The 18,484-nt window shown below is 37.9% G+C and overlaps 1 protein-coding gene across 1 annotated transcript in view; it reads right to left on the bottom strand.

The window, feature by feature from the left end:
• The window catches only part of ATP1B3 (ATPase Na+/K+ transporting subunit beta 3), a 45,097-nt gene that overhangs the window by 18,954 nt on the left and 7,659 nt on the right, over positions 1-18,484 (bottom strand). The window contains exon 2 of the mRNA XM_032408559.1: positions 1,465-1,593. Within this exon, the coding sequence (XP_032264450.1) occupies positions 1,465-1,593 (129 nt within the window). The remainder of the gene's footprint in view (positions 1-1,464; positions 1,594-18,484) is intronic.

Genomic DNA, 18,484 nt, shown 5'->3' on the forward strand with positions numbered 1-18,484 from the left:
CTCTGTCAAATAAAAAAAAAAAAACTTTAAAAAAAAAAAAAAAAAGAAAAAAAAGAAAAGATGCTTGGGGAAACTGGTGCAGTTTGGCTATTGATAAGGCTCACGAATCCATGCAGTGAGCAAGGATCTAGATTCAGGGTTCCTTAGCATTGACACTATTGACATTTCGGGCTGGATAAGTCTTGTTGCGGGGGGGGGGGGGGCTGTCCTGTGCATTGTAGGACGTTTAGCAACATCCCTTACCTCTGCTCACCAGCAGCACCTCTCCAGTTGTAACAACCAAAACTGTCTCCAGACATGACTACAAGGCCCCACGGGAGCCAATCATTGTTGGATGAGAATCACTGCTTCAGAAAGAAACCTCCCATGACACTCTTACCTTCCCTGGCCTGCCTGCCCACCCTGCCTGCTATCCAAATCCCCCTCTTCCTTGAGGAGCCTGCCCTTCTCTATTATCTCAAGAAGTGGTTCACATTTTGGGGAATTACATATACTGGAATTCTGCACATTGTTATCTTCTTCTATAAAAACTGCCAGCACCTTGAGGACAAGAGCCATGTTCAACAAAGGCAAAGCTGGCATTCAAAAGACTTTTAAAAGAATGAAATTAGGAGGAAGAAAATATGATTTAAACAAGTGTTTCAGTTAAGATTTTTTTCTGTGGTGGAGTATACTAGAGAATTTTTTTTCCTTCCAACAATCAATGGACAAGAATTAAACACAGTAAGGTAAGAGTATACTCATTTTATTCCCTATTGATGTATCATTATTTAGTATTTTTTACCACTTCCATATTAAGCAATTAAAGATACAATGCTTGTATTTTACAAGACGAATGCTATCTAGCCCAAGCTAGGGCTAAACTATATACTTTATAAGTAAATTACTCAAGGCAAAGTGAAAATGCTACACAATATTCACAGAAGCCACTCATAACCATATTGGTCAAATCTGGCTTCACTATAATTCTCCATATTCATTCCTGCTTACTCCTGGCAAAGGACTCAAGATTTATCAGCTCAGGTCTTTATATCAGTATGTAAATATTATAGGTCTTCATATCAGTATGTAAATATTAAAGGTCTTTATATCAGTATGTAAATATTAAACGACAAACAAAAAAATCAAAATTTTCACATTACCTAACCCCAAAGTTTAACTTTTACCTATGTAAAAAATGTACAGTGAAGATAAAGTATGACCAGATTTAAAAAAAAAAAAAAAAAAAAGATTTACTTTGAGAGAGAGCGTGCGTGTGCAAGGCTATGAGCAGGGGGAGGGACAAAGGGAGAGGGAAAGAAGCAGACTCCCCACTCAGTGGGGAGCCCATCGCAGGGCTTGATCTCAAGTCCCCGAAATCATGAGCCAAAATCAAGAGTCGGACACTTAACCAACTGAGCCACCCAGGCACCCCAAAGTATAACCAAATTTAGTGAAAAGCCACAAAAACTGCAATATAATTACCTGGACTAGGAATCTGGTCACGATATTTTGGAACTTCATCGTTCAGAGTCTGAAGCATGGCCCACATTGTGAATGAGAAGAGTGCAGCCAGGAACCCATAAAAGACTAGGTAGAAGAGCAAGATCAAACCTGCAAAAGAAAATAAAACTTAGGAAAATTGCAGATACACACGTATGTTGCATGTGTGTGGGAGGTATGGGGGGCATATTAAAGAAATAAACCAACTGTTATAAGGCTAGGATTCCAAGCTTTGCCATGCACACAGCCAAAAATCTCCATATTCAGAACAATACAAATTTGCCCAAGCAAAAGGTCTTTCAGCAGGCAGCACCCACCCATCCCAGGACCCCTCATCCCCACTGACACTTGGATACAGAGAGCTTCCATGATCATACTCTGGTTCAAGGTCAGAGCTTTTAAAACCTCAGCACATAGGGGAATGTTTCCCAAAATGAACTTGATGTCCTCCAGTGAGATAAAAAGATGATTTTAGGTGGAATAAAACCCTCATAGGCACATGCTCCTTTAAGCGTCAAACAGAAAAGAATTAGTACCTCAATCCCGTATTTCACAATAATTATTTGCATAAATTTAAGTTTTATAAAGTGAGTGGCCTTGAAGAACAGCCAGGAAATGTGCACAGAAGGCAAATCATGAAGATGGTATTCAACGAATAATGTTTAGGAAACACTAGTTAAGTAGAAGGCTCACGCAAAAGCGAAGAAAGCACAAGACCAGAAAAAGTGCCCCAATTAATGGACTTCGTAACTCTACTGCTAAGCAAAAAGCAAGAGTTGGCATACCTAAGTTTCAACATCAAGGGCTTAGTCTTTTTTCCTTCACAATCTGGAAACACTAAAACAAATCTATCCTAAGCCAGTGACTTATTTTGGGAATATCTAAAACCATTTTCTTAAATGTCTATATTCAAAGTTCTAACATCAGAAGTGGTCACCATCAAGATTATATATTAGAATAAAGTCACACATTTATATTTAAAAGTTTCAAAATTGATCAGAAGATAATAAATCCCCAGATACAGCAATAGTGAAAACATTTAATTCCCTGGAGCTGAATTAACATCAGCTTTATTTCCCAGTCTTAAGAACATACTTGTTTGTCTGCCTGACTCTATTACCAGCACAGGGGCCAGAGCAGAGGTTCCTATCTATAATCTATGGACTCCCACCACCCCCAGGCAAGGATTAACTTCAGAGTTTTTGAGATTTCTGGTATAATATATTTCTAAATATATCCATTTTTTTATCCCCTGGAGAATTGCTCTACAATGTTTTTCTGATTTTCAAAAGACCCCATGACCCCAAAACAGATAGCACCAAAAGCTAGGTAACTTTTATTTCTTAAATGTGGGCAGGAAACTGCCCACCCCTCCCCCACCTTCAAGTAAAGGGGAAATAATTAAAGCAATTTCACCTTAATTTAGACTACCATCCACCCATCCTCCCTTGCCCCAATTACCAGGAGGCCAAAATAGGGAACGAGAGGACAGAAGGAAGAAAGGAGGACAGTGTGTCACCTTCAGATAGCATCACTTCCCTACCACATACAGCGATCCTGTTGCAGAAAAAGAAAAGGAAGACCAATCTCAAAGAAGTGCTCAATTTACTATAGAGGGAAATGAAACACATGCAAAGCCCAAAGGCTATTTTAATGAGATATAGGAGAAATAATTCTTTCAGATCTAGATGTTTTTAAGAACTAATAGTTAAAATCCTCCATTCAACAGACCAAGGTTGACTAACAAGTGTCAGCTGTGTTCCACACTCTATAAAACTCTACAGAAACATGCAGATTGAGGCCATGGCAGTTTGTTGACTGATGCAGTAGGTAAGTTTGAAACAAAAGTGCTAAGACTTTAATTATTTAGCTGTGTTTAATTTTAAGTCATCCCAAAATAGTAATATACTATTTTTCAAAATTTGATTTTCAATTTCCAGGAAAAATAATGTAAATGAAATCTGTAAAAAGTTACAAAGTGAATACACATAAAACAGACACGAACAAGCTATATCCAAATATGCTTTCTAAAGAACCATTACACAATGAAAAAGTGTTAAAACTTCTATGAAGAGATATGTTCATAAAAGAGATACACAAATTGGGGTGCCTGTCAATTGAGAGTCCAACTCTTGGTTTCGGCTCAGGTCATGATCTCAGGGTCAGGAGATTGAGCCCCCATGTCAGGCTTTGAGCTCAGTGTGGAGTCTGCTTGGGATCTCTGCCTCTCCCTCACCCTCTGCCCCTGCTCTCTAAAAAAAATAAAATCTTAAAAAAAAAAAAATACACAGGGGCAACTGGGTGGCTCAGTCGTTAAGTGTCTGCCTTTGGCTCAGGTCATGATCCCAGGGTCCTGGGATTGAGTCCCACATCGGGCTCCCTGCTCCGCGGGAAGCCTGCTTCTCTCTCTCCCATTCCCCCTGCTTGTGTTCCTGCTCTATGTCTCTCTCTGTCAAATAAATAAATAAAATCTTAAAAAAAAAGATACACAAATTAATAACCATGTCTCAAATCTGATGCCATATACTAGTGGCCATTAAGTCAACTATGAATGTAAGGAGTATAAAAATAAGAATAGAAGTGATTTCCAGCACTAAAATGAGTTCTCTACTTGAATATGTTCCTTTTGCTAAGACCCAAACCTAATATTTAAAATTAATCTCACTGGGGCGCCTGGGTGGCTCAGCCGTTAAGTATCTGCCTTTGGCTCAGGTCATGGTCCCAGGGTCCTGGGATCGAGCCCCACATGGGGCTCCCTGCTCCGTGGGAAGCCTGCTTCTCCCTCTCCCACTCCCCCTGCTTGTGTTCCTCTCTCTCTCTCTGTCAAAAAAATAAATAAAATCTTTAAAAAAAATAAAATTAAATTAATCTCACTTATAAATATCATATATGAAGGACCACTCATAAGGGTAGCAACAATTTATCAACTTAACCTTTCTCCTACTAAGAAAAAAAAATACTAGAAAAACAAGTTGTAAATTTCTACTCTTATATACAGTTCCTTAGATGCAGTTTGCAGACAGGCTTACCACACTGATGGGGACCAAACTGGGGGCACCCTCGGTGAGTAATGGACGGTGCAGATAGAGCCTGTCCAGTGTGCCATGTCTGTACTAATTCTCGTTAACGCAAGCAGGGAACAGCAAATGAAGCCTAAATCATGAGTGTATTACTGATGTTCCCCAGCTTAAAATCCTTCAAGAATTTCCTTAGGGATGCCTGGGGAGCTGTTGGTTAAGTGTCTGCCTTTGGCTCAGGTCATGATCCCAGGGTCCTGGGATCAAGTGCTGCGTCGGGCTCCCTGCTCAGCAGGGAGCCTGCTTCTAGCTCTGCCTGCCGCTCCCCCTGCTTGTGTTCTCTCTGACAAATAAAATCTTAAAAAAAAAAAAAATTTCCTTAAGTCATTAACCAACTAAAGAAACTAACATGCACTGAACTCTGAAGAAACATCAGCATTTTAAATAGTATGAGGTCAGCAGAATTATAACCAAAGATGTTTACTCACAATAAATATGAAATACCAAAAGGCTTAATGTCATAATTGGTGTTTTTATTCTTTAAATTTTTTTTAAAAATTTTATTTATTTATTTGACAGAGACAGAGAGAGCACAAGTAGGCAGAGCAGTAGACAGGGAGAGGAGGAAGAAGCAGGCTCCCTGATGAGCAGAGAGCCCCATGTGGGGCTCAATCCCAGGACCCTGCGATCATGACCTGAGCCGAAGGCAGACGCTTCACCGACTGAGCCACCCAGGTGCCCTTGGTGTTTTTATATTATCATTGTTCTAATAGTATATATAGAAGCACAATAAATGCTACTTCTGGATTTACACTCTTTAAGATCTAAGGGCAAATAGAACAACTATCAAATGGCTAAAAACTTCTACAATTCTCTAACATAGGAACTGACTCTCTGCTCTTCATTTCTGTTCCTTGAGAAGCCCCAACTTTTAAATCCCTTTCTTCTCTCTCATTTTATTTTTGTTGAGGAAAAGGATGGTAGGACAGATGCAGCAGGAGGCCATGGAGCAGGGTGGGTACATGCATAGGCTATGCTGGAATCAGACTTAGACTGAGATCCTGGCCTGACCACTTTCTTGCTGTGACCTTGGAGAAGTATCTACTCCCATCTGAAAAAAAGGGGTAAGAGTAATATCTAAATATTCACATTATAGAAAGGAAACTAAAAGTCAAGAAATTTGACAACATAAAAACAAACTTCGAGAGTGAAAAAAGGCCAACAACAAAACTAGAACCATTTTTGTAATGATACTGCAACTAGGCTTTAAGGCTAAATTTAAGGTTTAAATCTTAACCTAATCAATTACACTTTACTCTCAAAAAACATTTTCACGAATGAGGTTTGTTAATGTGGAGTCTATAAAAGAAACTAAGCAGCAAAAAATCTGGCCAAGGTTTACTCCATGTCATTCAGGGAAGGAAATATGGGTCCTGACCAGCCACTTTATTTAAACCCCAACTGAGTGTCTGACAATCAATCCGGTTCTGGCACCAACCGCCCAGAGTAGCACAGACTCCACTAGCTCAGGGCATGGCCCTCCACAAGAATGCTCTCACTTCAGATGCCACCTGAACTTCTAAACCAACTGGCTACCAATCTGGGAGGCCCCCAATACTCCTTCAGGTTTGAGAATTTGCTAGAATGATTCAGAACTCAGGGCTACACTTAAGATTACAGTTTTGTTATAAACGATACACACACATACAGGGTGGAGTCTGGGAGGGAATGCAGTTTTTTATGCCCTATCCTCGTGGAATGAGGGAACATGACCCTCCCAGCACATTAATGTGTTCCCCAACCTGGAAGCTCCATTAAGTTTCAGTGTCTAGAGTTTTTACTGGGGTTTCATTACGTGGGTATAATTAAATCACTGGCCATGTGATTAAACCCAGTCTCCAGCCCCCTCCTCTTCCCTCCCTAAAGGTCAGGCTAGCTCAAAGTCCCAGCCCTTTAATCACACGACTGGTCTTTCTAAGGACCAGACCCCAGAGAAGCTACTGAAGGGCCTACCATGAGTCACTCCATTAGCATAATATAGATACTCCCGTCAGGAAATTCCAATGGTTTTTAGAACCTCTGTGCCAGGCACCTGGGACAAAGACCATACAAATTCTTTATTATATGTAAGTGCCACGACACATAATCTGGACACATGGGGAGTTACTAAGCTTCATCGAGGCCTGAACATACATATCCACTCAACACACTTTAAGACCCTGTGATCTGATTCCCTAACTTCTGCAAACTTCCTAGTTACTTGATGGTACCTAGATACTAGAGGACTGTGCCCCTCCTCAGAACTCTAATGACTAGAAACTGCATCCCCTTGGTAAATAAATTAGCATTCTGTTCACAGTTTTTTAAAGAGAGGTCTAATTAAAAAAAAAAAAAATCCTATGGACAAGTACAAGTTTAAAATCCTTTGTATATTTGTATTTTTTAATTTTTTGATATATTTGTATTTTTAAAGTTTACTTTTTATTGAGGTATAATTCACATTCCCTTCACCTATGAGGGGAACTGCTAGGTCTTATAGTAACTTAGAATAAGTACCAGACTGTTTTCCAAGGCAGCTGTACCATTCTACATTCTCACTAGCAGGGTTCCAATTTCTCCATATTCTCATCAACAGTTTCTGTCTTTTTATACAGTCATCCTAGTGGGTGTGAAGTAGTATCTCAATGTGGCTTTAATTTGCATTTCCCTAATGGCTAATGATGTTGAGCATCTTTTCATGAGCTTATGGGCCATTTGTATCTTCTTTGGAGAACTGTCTGTTAAGATCCTGGATCCATTTTTAAATTAAGTTGTCTTTTTATTTAAGTTCTAAGAGGTTTTCTCAAAATATATTAAAGATACAAGCTTCTATTCAGACATGTAATTGTTTACTCCAATTCTGTGGTATCTTTTTGCTTTCATGATAGGGTCCCTTTAAGGCAGAAAAGTTCTTAACCTTGACTAGTCCAACTTATCTATTTTTTTCTTTGGTTGTTTGTGTTGTTGGTGTCATACTTAAACACCATTGCCTAATCCAAAATCATGAAGACGTGCATCTGTTTTCTTCTGAGAATTTTATAGTTTTAGCTCTAATGTTTGGGTCTTTGATCTATTTTGAGTTCAATTTTATAAAAAAAATTTAAATTTATTTTTAAAATATTAATTAATTACATGGTGTTTGAACTCATGACCCTGAGATCAAGACCTGACTGAGCCACCTAGGTGCCCCAAGTTCATTTTTTAAAAATATTTTATTTATTTTGAGAGAACTGCATGTGAGCGGGGATGGGGGGGGCAGCAGGAGAGAGAGAGAGAATCTCAAGCAGACTCCATCCTGAGCGTGGAGCCTGACATGGGGCTTGATCCCACAACCGTGAGATCATGACCTGAGATGAAATCAGGAGTCAGATGCTTAATGGACTGAGCCACCCAGGCACCCCGAGTTCATTTTTATATATGGCATAAGGAAAGGGTCCAACTTCATTGTTTTGCATGTAGATACCGGTTGTCCCAGTACCACCTATTTAAAAAATGATTTGTTCCGGCGCCCCTGGCCTGGCTTTAAAAAAAAAAAAAAAAAATCCCCACTGAAAGGGTGAGTTTTCCGGGCATCTGGGTGGCTCAGTCTGTTAAGCGTCTACCTTCGGCTCAGGTCATAATCCCGGGGTCCCAGGATTGAGCCCCGCATCCGGCTCCCTGTTCAGCAGGGGGTTGGCTCCCTTTCCCTCTGCCCCTCCTCCCTGCTTGTGTTTTCTCTCTCCCTCCCTCTCTCTCTCAAATAAAATCTTTTTTTTTATTAAAGTTTTCTAAAACTAATCAGCATGTACTATTTTTATAATAAAAATATGTACATATACACATGCATTTGTATCTTATACGTTTATTAAAATAATTAAACAAGACTAAATAACCTGCCTAAGATTACCCTACTAGTAAGAGACATTCAGATCGGTACCTCTCCATGTGGTACCTTTACCTGGCCTGCTCTCCCTGGCAGCCTCAAGTTGTTATCTTTTTTTTTTAATGTTTTTTAAGATTTTAATTTTAAATAATCACTACACTCAATGTGGGGCTCGAACTTACAACCCTGAGATCAAGAGTTGAATGCTCTGACTGAGCCGGCCAGGTGCCCCAAGTTGGAGTTATAAACTCCCATTGTCTGACAAATATCATTCAAGCATTCTATGTTGCTCCAGGCGATAGAAATTTACAGAGTAAGATCTGTTCCTTCTACCCAAGAGTTTAGTTATCACAAGTGACAGACGTATAAACAAAGAATTACAGACATCAAGTGCTAGGGTAAAAAAAAAAAAAAAAAAAAGACAAAGAAAGAATGAGGCGTCTCTAGCAGGGAGAGGAAGGAAAGGGATTTCATCAGAGAAGGCTTCCCAGAAATAAGTGAGTTGGCCCACCAAGGAAGGAGAAGAGGAGGGAGCTCTGAGTCAAAGACCAGATGACTAGAGGATCAGCCACATTGAGTGTAACTTTGCTCCTACCCCCCAATATACACTTGCCCCTGGTGTCAAGCAACTACTAACAGTAGCAACAACATCTACTTTGAAGTGGGAGCAGGGAGTGGATGCTTGGGCTAAAAAACTTGGCAATGCCCTGGGTAGGGTGGTGAAAACCTAAAGGAGTAGAGAGTCCCCATACCTAGACTAGCTCTTGGCTGGCATATGCTATCTACATCCCAGATTCCTGTAACCGGAAACAAAGAGGAGGAGCAGAGAACCAATAATCACCAAATATTTGAGAAAAAACTAATCTGATAAAGTATCAAGCTCAACAAAGATAGTGACTAATACCCAGAAGAAGTGGGTGCAAATAGAGCAAGAAGGAAAAAAGCATAAATATATTTAAAATACAGAGGAGAAGGTGAAAGGATAATTTTTTAAAAATCAGATTTCATATCCTGATTATTAAAATAAAAAACTCATTAGATAAGCTGAACTGGAGAAGAGTTAAATTCTAAAGAAAAATCCAGACACCTAAGAAAATAAAAAAGCAAACCAAAGACCGGGAGAAAATATTTACAAAACATGTAACCAACAAAGGACTTACCTGCCTTTAGAATATGTAAAGAACTCTTACAACAAAACAAATTTTTTTTTAGAAGATTTTATTTATTTGACAGAGAAAGACAGCAAGAGAGGGAACACAAGCAGGGGGAGAGGGAGAGGGAGAAGCAGGCCTCCCGCGGGGCAGGGAGCCTGATGCGGGGCTCGATCCCAGAACCCTGGGATCATGACCTGAGCCAAAGGCTCAGGCGCTTAACGATTGAGCCACCCGGGCGCCCACAACAAAAACTTCATCAAAGATTTAAGGATTGCAAATAATAAGCTCATGAAAAGGTGCTCAATCACTAGTTATCTGGGAAGGGCAAATCAAAACCACAATTAGGTGCCACCACAGGCTCACCAAAATGCTAGAAAACCTAGGGACTGACAATACAAGTGATGGCCCAGCAGTGGAACAAATGAACTCTTATACACTGCTGGTGGGAATAAAAAACAACAACAATAACAACAACAACAACAAAAAAGAGAGAAAGCCCTATTTTAGAAATCAGTTGGGGGCTCCTGGGTGGCTCAGTCGTTAAGTGTCTGCCTTCGGCTCAGGTCGTGATCCCAGGGTCCAGGGATCGAGCCCCGCATCGAGCCCCACATCGGGCTCCCTGCTCCGTGGGAAGCCTGCTTCTCCCTCTCCCACTCCCCCTGCTTGTGTTCCCTCTCTCGCTGTGTCTCTCTCTGTCAAATAAATAAATAAAATCTTTAAAAAGAAGAAAAAAAAAGAAACCAGTTTGACAATTTTTTGAAAAGTTAGCAACATACACCTACAATAGGATCCAGCTAATCCATTCCTAGATATTTAACCAAGAAAAATAAAAGCACATGTTCACAGAGGGTAAGGTATATGAATATTCATAGGAGGTTTATTTGTAATTACTAAAAAGTACAAACAATTGATATGCACATCAACAGATGAATTAATAAGTAAATTCTGGTATAGCCATACAGTGGGATACCATTCATGAACTATTTCTCAAAAATAATTATACTAAATGAAAGAAGTCAGCCCCTCCTCGCCTACCCCAAAAAAGTACACAGTACATTCCATGTATTTAAAATTTTAGAAAATACAAACTGAAGTGTCAAAAAGCAGGTTTATTTTTGCTTGGAGACTGGAGAAGTAGGGAGAGAGGACTGATTACAAAGGGGCAAGAGGAAATTTGGGGAGTAATGATTATGTTCGTTATTTTGATTAGTGATAGCTTCACGAGTATAGTATGTATATATGCATATATGTGAGTGTATGAAAAAACTCAAGTTGTGCACTTTAAATATGTGCAGCTTACACTATAAAGTGGTTTAAAAAAACAAAAACTTAGGAGAAAGGCTAACCTAATGAATTGGCCAGCTAAAGAAAAATTCAGTGAGCTAAAAGCTCAAACCAAGAATTTTTATAACACTGGGCAAAAAGAGGAAGGGAATATATGGAAATTATTGAGACATGGGGGACAGAACCAGAATATCATCAACAAATCTAAAAGAAATTCCATCAGAAAAGGGAAGAAGGGAAAGAATGTTCAAAGAAGTAACAAATTTTGTGTCTAGATTGGAAAAGACTGAAAAATACTGGAAAACATCCAATACCCAGACACAGGTAAAGTTTCAGAACACCAAACATAAAGAGAAAATTCTTAATGCTTCTAAAAAGATAAAACAGGCTCTACCTATGGCAGAGAACTATAACTGACATATCTCACTGGCAAAAAATGAAATCTATTCCAAATTGAGGAAAAATTTTTGTAAACTAAAAGATCAGTCAATTAAATAAACAAAAGGACATCTCCAGACATACAAAGACTCAGAAAACTTACTAACCTCAAATCCTAACTGAAAGAATTGGTTATGCAATATAAAAAAACTGAAGAGCAATAGCAAAAAATTGTTAACAATGTAAGTGTCCTCAAACAAAGCAAAGAAATAAAACATAATACATAAGGGAAAACTATAAACAGTAGTTAAAAAAGGAATGAAACAGATTTCAAAAACCCCAAGTGGAAAAAAGTTACCTCAGAATGATATATACCACATAGTTAAATTTAAAACACTCAAAAGTCACATTTCTATAAATATACATAAAAGAGTGTTTGTTAATGGACTAGAGACTTACAAATCAAATTTATAAATGGTGGTTACCATTTATAAAGAGAAGAAGGGATCAGGATTGGAACTGAGGATGTGGTCAAGGAGGATTTGAGTTTTAGCTACACTGTCTTAATTCTTCTTTTTTGAAGAACTTATATCTGATTTCAAAAAAAGACAATCATAGACCAAATTCCAAAACAAGTTAATATAATTGTATATTGCCATTTTTTAAAGTTTTCTTTAAAAAGAGACAGAGGAAAAATATATAAAGCAATGGTAAGCAAAGAAACCAGTAAGACTTACTGGCAACATCAAAGTGTTGATTTTAATTTCTTTTCCTTATCAGTCTGAGGAATAATTTATACATAATAACTTACTAATTTCAACTGCACAATCCCAGGGAGTCTTTGACAGTTGCATCATCTGTGAAACCACCACTACACTACAGATACAGAATATTTCTATCACTTCCCAGAGTCCTTGTGCCCCTTTGCAATCCACACATCATTCACCAGGCAGCCAATGATCTCCTTTTGTCACTATATTAGTTTATATTTTATATAAAGTTAAAAATTTTAATTTGTTTAAATTTAGTAACAAATTAAAATCCCAAAAATGATATGGCAAGAATAATTTCATAGTAGTCAAATAAAAGACATTCTCAAGGTGGGTTAAAAAAATCCACTGAATGCTATTTATAGAAGAAAACCTAAAATTATAACACATGATGGTAGAAAACAAAGTGGGTCTTGGCTAACAAAAAGAAATCTAGATGTGACATCATTATTCTAAGCAAACTAGAATTCAAAGCCAAAAAGCATTAAGAGAACAAACATGTTTCATATTAATAAAATTACATCAAGAAGATACAGCATAATAGCCATGAACCTTGTGATGCTAAATGGCTTAAAATATGTAAAGCAAAAACAAAATTACAAAATTACCACAATCACATATAGAGATTTTAACATACCTCTCCCAAAAATCCATAGATGAAGTAAATAATAACAAAAAGTATTTTTTTTTTAAGATTTATTTATTTGAGGGAGAGAGAGCACACGCACACACGAGGGGGGGCCCTCAATCCCAGGACCCTGAGATCATGACCTGAGCAGATGCTTAACCGACTGAGCCACCCAGGCACCCCGGACAGTATTTTAAAAACACAACTAACAGTTACCTAGGGGCGCCTGGGTGGCTCAGTTGTTAAGCATCTGCCTTCGGCTCAGGTCATGATCCCAGGGTCCTGGGATCGAGCCCCGCATCGGGCTCCCTGCTCAGCGGGAAGCCTGCTTCTCCCTCTCCCTCTACCCACTCATGCTCGCTCGAGTTCTCTCTCTCATTCTCTCTCTGTCTCACTCTCTCTCAAATAAATAAATAAAATCTTAAAAAAAAAAAATCAGGAAAAAAAAACCAACACAACTAACAGTTACCTAATACATGTAGAACTTCTGTAGTCACCAGGAAATACACTCTTTACAAACTTGGAACACTGTCCCTAAAGGGACCATGACTTAAGTTAAAAAAATACAAAAACAAAAGTTAAAAACTCTAAAAAAATTAAAAAAAAATCAAGGCTACATTCTCTAAAACCAAAGTAAATATATTACAAATTAAAACAAAAATTTAGAAAATAGACTTCTAAATAATCCTTGGATTAAAAAGACAATGAAACATGAAATATTCAAAACTCAGAACAATAATGTAGTCAGAGCAGAAGCAAATGAAAATCCTTAGATTCATTCACTAAAAAGCAGGTAAGATTAACAAAAAGGAGCCAGGTTTTTAATTCAAGACTAAAATAAATTCAAGGAAAGTGGGAGATTTAAGATGAAATAGAAACAAATGCAAAAATATTTAATTTGATCAATAAAACCAGTTTCAATTAGCAAACCTGAGAATAGATGAAATATATGATTTTAGGAAAATAAATATTTCCAAATCAGAAGTTTTTACAAAAAATAAACAGAGCTCTACCCCTAAAACACATACCATGTCCAAATGGCTTTAGTTGGTTCTCCCAGTTTTCAAGGAATAGACTTTTTCTATAAACTATCCTTTTAGTATGCTCTGTAAGTTACCTAAGTGGTTTTTATAAGGCCAGCATATATGATACCAAAACTGGACAGACAGTATCCACACAATTTCACACATGTATTTTATTTTACAAACGCTCACATAGAGCTTACATGTGTGAATATTGTGAGAATGACACAAGAACAGATACATAGATAACAAAATCCAAGATCCATAGATGAAGTTTTACAGATAAGAAAGTTGGCATTTCAAATCAGTGAGGAAATAATGGATTATTCAATATATTTTGGGTTAAGTGATTAGGAACAGCCCATTAAAAGATTGTTAAATTTGTGATGTTAATTTAAAACAAATATTTTTAAATAAAAGAATTAAGAGACAAAAGAGAGCAAAGAGATTGACCGTAAAAGCAACAACAAAAAAGCAGAAACTGAGCTAACAAAAATATGCTCAGTTGCAGTTACCAGAGATACTGCAAATTAAACCACCCAGATATCAGAATCCCATCAAACTGGCAAAAAATTTTAAAGGGTGATAATATCCAATGCTCAGAAAGTCGAAGGGAAACCAGTACTTTTATCCACTGTTGGTGGGAGTATAAATTGGTTCTGTCTATTATATAAAGGAGAACAGTCTATTAATATAAAAATAAAGATATCCTGTAAAGACGTAATTCCATTTCTCAGTTACCTACCCTAGATAAATAGTGGCACATACACACAGCAGCAACTTTTAAGAGAAAAATTAGAAACCATCTGAATATTCATAACAACAACAAAATATATATGTATCTCTTGGATATACAGCTCTACACTATGGATTATGTAATGATTCAAAGGAATGAGATAAATACACACTGACATGGAAACACAGGACACATTAATGGGGGCAAAGCAAGTTTTAGAACATACATTCTTCCTATTACTCATGTAAAAGTGGAAAATTACTTATTCCTACATATTCCATATATACTCCCACACACACCTAAGAATAGACATATACATATATATAAATGCACTGAAAAAGGACTGGTAAGAAAACTGATAAACAATCATTTTCTATAGGAAAGACTCCACAATTGGTGAAAGACAATCAAGAGAAACATAAATGTATTCATGTATTCTCGGGACACTTGGGTGGCTCAGCAGGTTGAGCATCTGACTCTTGATTTCGGCTCAGGTCATGATCTCAGGTTGTGAGATCGAGTGCCTGAGACTGGCTCTTCACTCAACATGGAGTCTGCTTGTCCCTATCCCTCTGCTCCTCCCCAACTCACGCACTTCCTCTCAAATGAATAAATAAATATTTTTTTTAAAATGTATTCTTTTTCTCTAATATTCAGTTGGCAATGTTATATATACACACAGAAAGGTCAAACGTCAATGAACATCCATAAACACACCTAGATTCTACAGTTAACATTCTACTATATCTTGTACCTATTCACCATTTATTTTTTAAATGCATTTCAAGTTCCAGATGTCAGTATGTATACCTCACCCCTAAACACTTCGTCATGCATATTAACTAAAGGAAATCAGGAAAAAACAATGACATTCAATGAAATACACAAACCTCTAATGTGCCAGATGGGTTTTGACAATCACACCCCAAAAAATGAATAATCCAATTAAAAAAATGGGCAAAAGACATGAATAGACATTTTTTCCATTGATGACATAGACATAGCCAACAGACACATGAAAAGATGCTCAACATCACTTATCAGGGAAATACAAATCAAAACTACAATGAAGTATCACCTCACACCTGTCAGAATGGCTAAAATAAACAAAAAACAAGAGGTGTTGGTGAGGATGTGGAGAAAGGAGAACCCTCATACTGTTGGTGGGACTGCAAACTGGTGCAGTCACTCTGGAAAACAGTATGGAGGTTCCTCAAAAAAATAAAAACAGAACTACCAGGGCCCCTGGCTGGCTCAGTCTATATGGAGCATGTGACTCCTGATCTCAGAGTTGTGAGTTCGAGCTCCACATTGCTGGGCATAGAGATTACTTACAAATAAAATCTTAAAAAAAACAAAACAGAACAGAACTACCCTATAATCCAGCAATCACACTACTAGGTATTTACCCAAAGAATACAAAAATACTAATTCAAAGGGATACATGCAATCTGATGTTTATCCACAATAGCCAAATCATGGAAACAGCCCAAGTGTCCATCAATTGCTGAATGGATAAAGAAGATGTGGTATGGGGGCGCCTGGATGGCTCAGTTGGTTAAGCGTCTGCCTTCGGCACAGGTCATGATCCCAGGGTCCTGGGATCGAGCCCCGCATCGGGCTCCCTGTTCAGCAGGAAGCCTGCTTCTCCCTCTCTCACTCCCCCTGCTTGTGTTCCCTCTCTCACTGTCTCTCTCTCTCTGTCAATTAAATAAATAAAATCTTTGAAAAAAAAAAAAGATGTGGTATGTGCATGCATACACAGACACACACATACACACACACACTGGCATATTACTCAGCATAAAAAAGAAATCTTGCTATTTGCAATGACATGGATGGAGCTAGAGTATTATGCTAAGCAAATTAAGTCAGTCAAAGACAACATACCATATGATCTCACACATATGTGGAATTTAAGAAACAAAACAAAGGAGCATAGGGAATAAAGTGAAAGACATATCAAACTTACTACAGGGAACAAACTGATGGTTACCAGCAGGGAGGCGGGTGGAGGGGATGATGAGTAAAACAGGTGATGGGGATTGAAGAGTGCACTTGTGATGAGCACTGGTGTTGTATGGAAGTGTTGAATCACTGTATTGTACACCTGAGATATTACACAGTATGTTAACTAAAATTTAAAAACTTAAAAAAGGGTTTTGGTAAGTGCATTCTATATGACCTAAGCACCCAGCAAGCGACATAACATTACACCACCCTACCAAGTTCTCTGGTGCCCCTTCCCAATCCCCATAACCACCGCCTTAGAGGCAAATACCATTCTGGGCTTTTTTCCAGCACTGATAAGTGTTGCTTGCTTTAGAATTCATATAAATGAAATCATATTGTATGTATTCTCTTAGGTAAAGCTTCTTTCCTGCTCAGCCTAATTTGTAAATTCATCCATATTCTGTATATTCATTGTTCGTTCCTTTTTACTGTTGAATAGTATTCTGCTGTTTGGACATACCAGTTTGTTTACCTATTCTCCTGCTGATGGACACCTGGGCTGTTTCCAGTTGGAGCTACTATGACTATTCTTGTACAAGTATTTTTGTGAATGTATGTTTTCATTTCTCTTGGGTGTAGAACTGCTGGGTCATGGGGTAGGTGTGTATTTACTTTTACAAAAACTGCCAGACCTTTTTCCAAAGTGGATATACCATGAATTACATTTTAAAAATCATTACCGTTAATAGTGATTACCCAGGAAAGCTGAAGAGGACAATGGACTTACTGTTTATTCACACATCTGTACTGTAAAAATTCAAACAATAGTGTATTTTCATTATTTGAAAAGAACAAAGCCAAGAGTCTACATCTCATTTAAGACCAGTTCAGATTTCTTGAGTCAGCCTACACTGACACTAACTTCTAAAGAGGTCAGCAAAGCACAGTAGCTGCCTGTGTTTTTGTAAATACTGAAACATAGCTAGGTCCATTAGTTTACTAATTGTCTATTGCCACTTTCAAGCTACAACAGCTGAGTTGAGTAGTTGCAACAGACACCAGATGGCTGGCAAAGCCTAAAGTATTATCTGGTCCCTTAAAGAAAAAGCTTGCTACCTGCTGTTCTAAAATATTTATATACTTTTTTTTCATTTCAAAGTGACATTTAGAAACTATCTTCTGCAACTTTTCTCCTACAGAAGAAACTAAAACCAAGAGATTTTAAATGAGTTATCTAAGCTTAGCTGATGTGTGGAACTAGAAATTAGGTCTATATTCTGAGTGAGTCCTTGTCTGGTCATCTCAGGATATTAGTATACTTCTACGATTCATGAAGTAAAAAAAATTATACACACACACACATGCCCACAGGCTCACTTTTGCTGTGGTGCCCTATCTGGAAACTTCAAAATGAGTTAGTTTAGTGGGGCAGAATCATGGTAAGATAAGGGGAATTATGCCTTTACATACAAGTACCTCCACAAGTAAGACTTTCTGTGTGGAGCTATACTAACTAACCCACAATACTCTCACCTTTAGCCCAAGGAATGAATAGGTGAATCACAAGCTGAAACTGATTAAATGACAATTTGTGCACCCCCCCCAAAAAAGTGTCCTTACTATGTGTTAGATGCTACAGGTATATGCAAATGTAAATCCTGATTTGTGAGAACATCTAGTTAGTAGGAGCAATGTATATAAACAACCATAATCTAGGATACAAAGTTTTAGGTGTTATAGGAAATAAATGTATTATTTTCACCTGGGCATATCAGAGAACACTTAAGACAACTGACACTCAAAGCTAGGTCTCTGAAGTAGGGAAGAATTCTTGATGCAGAGAGGAAGGGTATGGGGGAGGGAATGAGCAGAGCATTCCATATATACCCATTTTGGCTATGACATGTGGTATATGAGAATAAGGTGGGAAACGACAGGTTATAAGACTGGAAACTTAGTTTTAAGGCAATATGTAATAAGCCTAGACTGCCAGGCTGTTTGGAAATTATTTAAATCTTCTGAAAGCAGTGGGGATCCAAACACAATTTTGGGGTACGGGAAGTAGCACAATCAAAGCTGTAGCCTTAAAAATAACCTGATAGCAGTGAAGTTACACTGGTTTAGGTCACAATGATTCCAACTGACTCCTTGGATCTTTC

Source organism: Phoca vitulina, unplaced genomic scaffold, assembly GCF_004348235.1.
Source record: "Phoca vitulina isolate PV1807 unplaced genomic scaffold, GSC_HSeal_1.0 scaffold10, whole genome shotgun sequence".
Taxonomy (NCBI): Eukaryota; Metazoa; Chordata; class Mammalia; order Carnivora; family Phocidae; genus Phoca; species Phoca vitulina.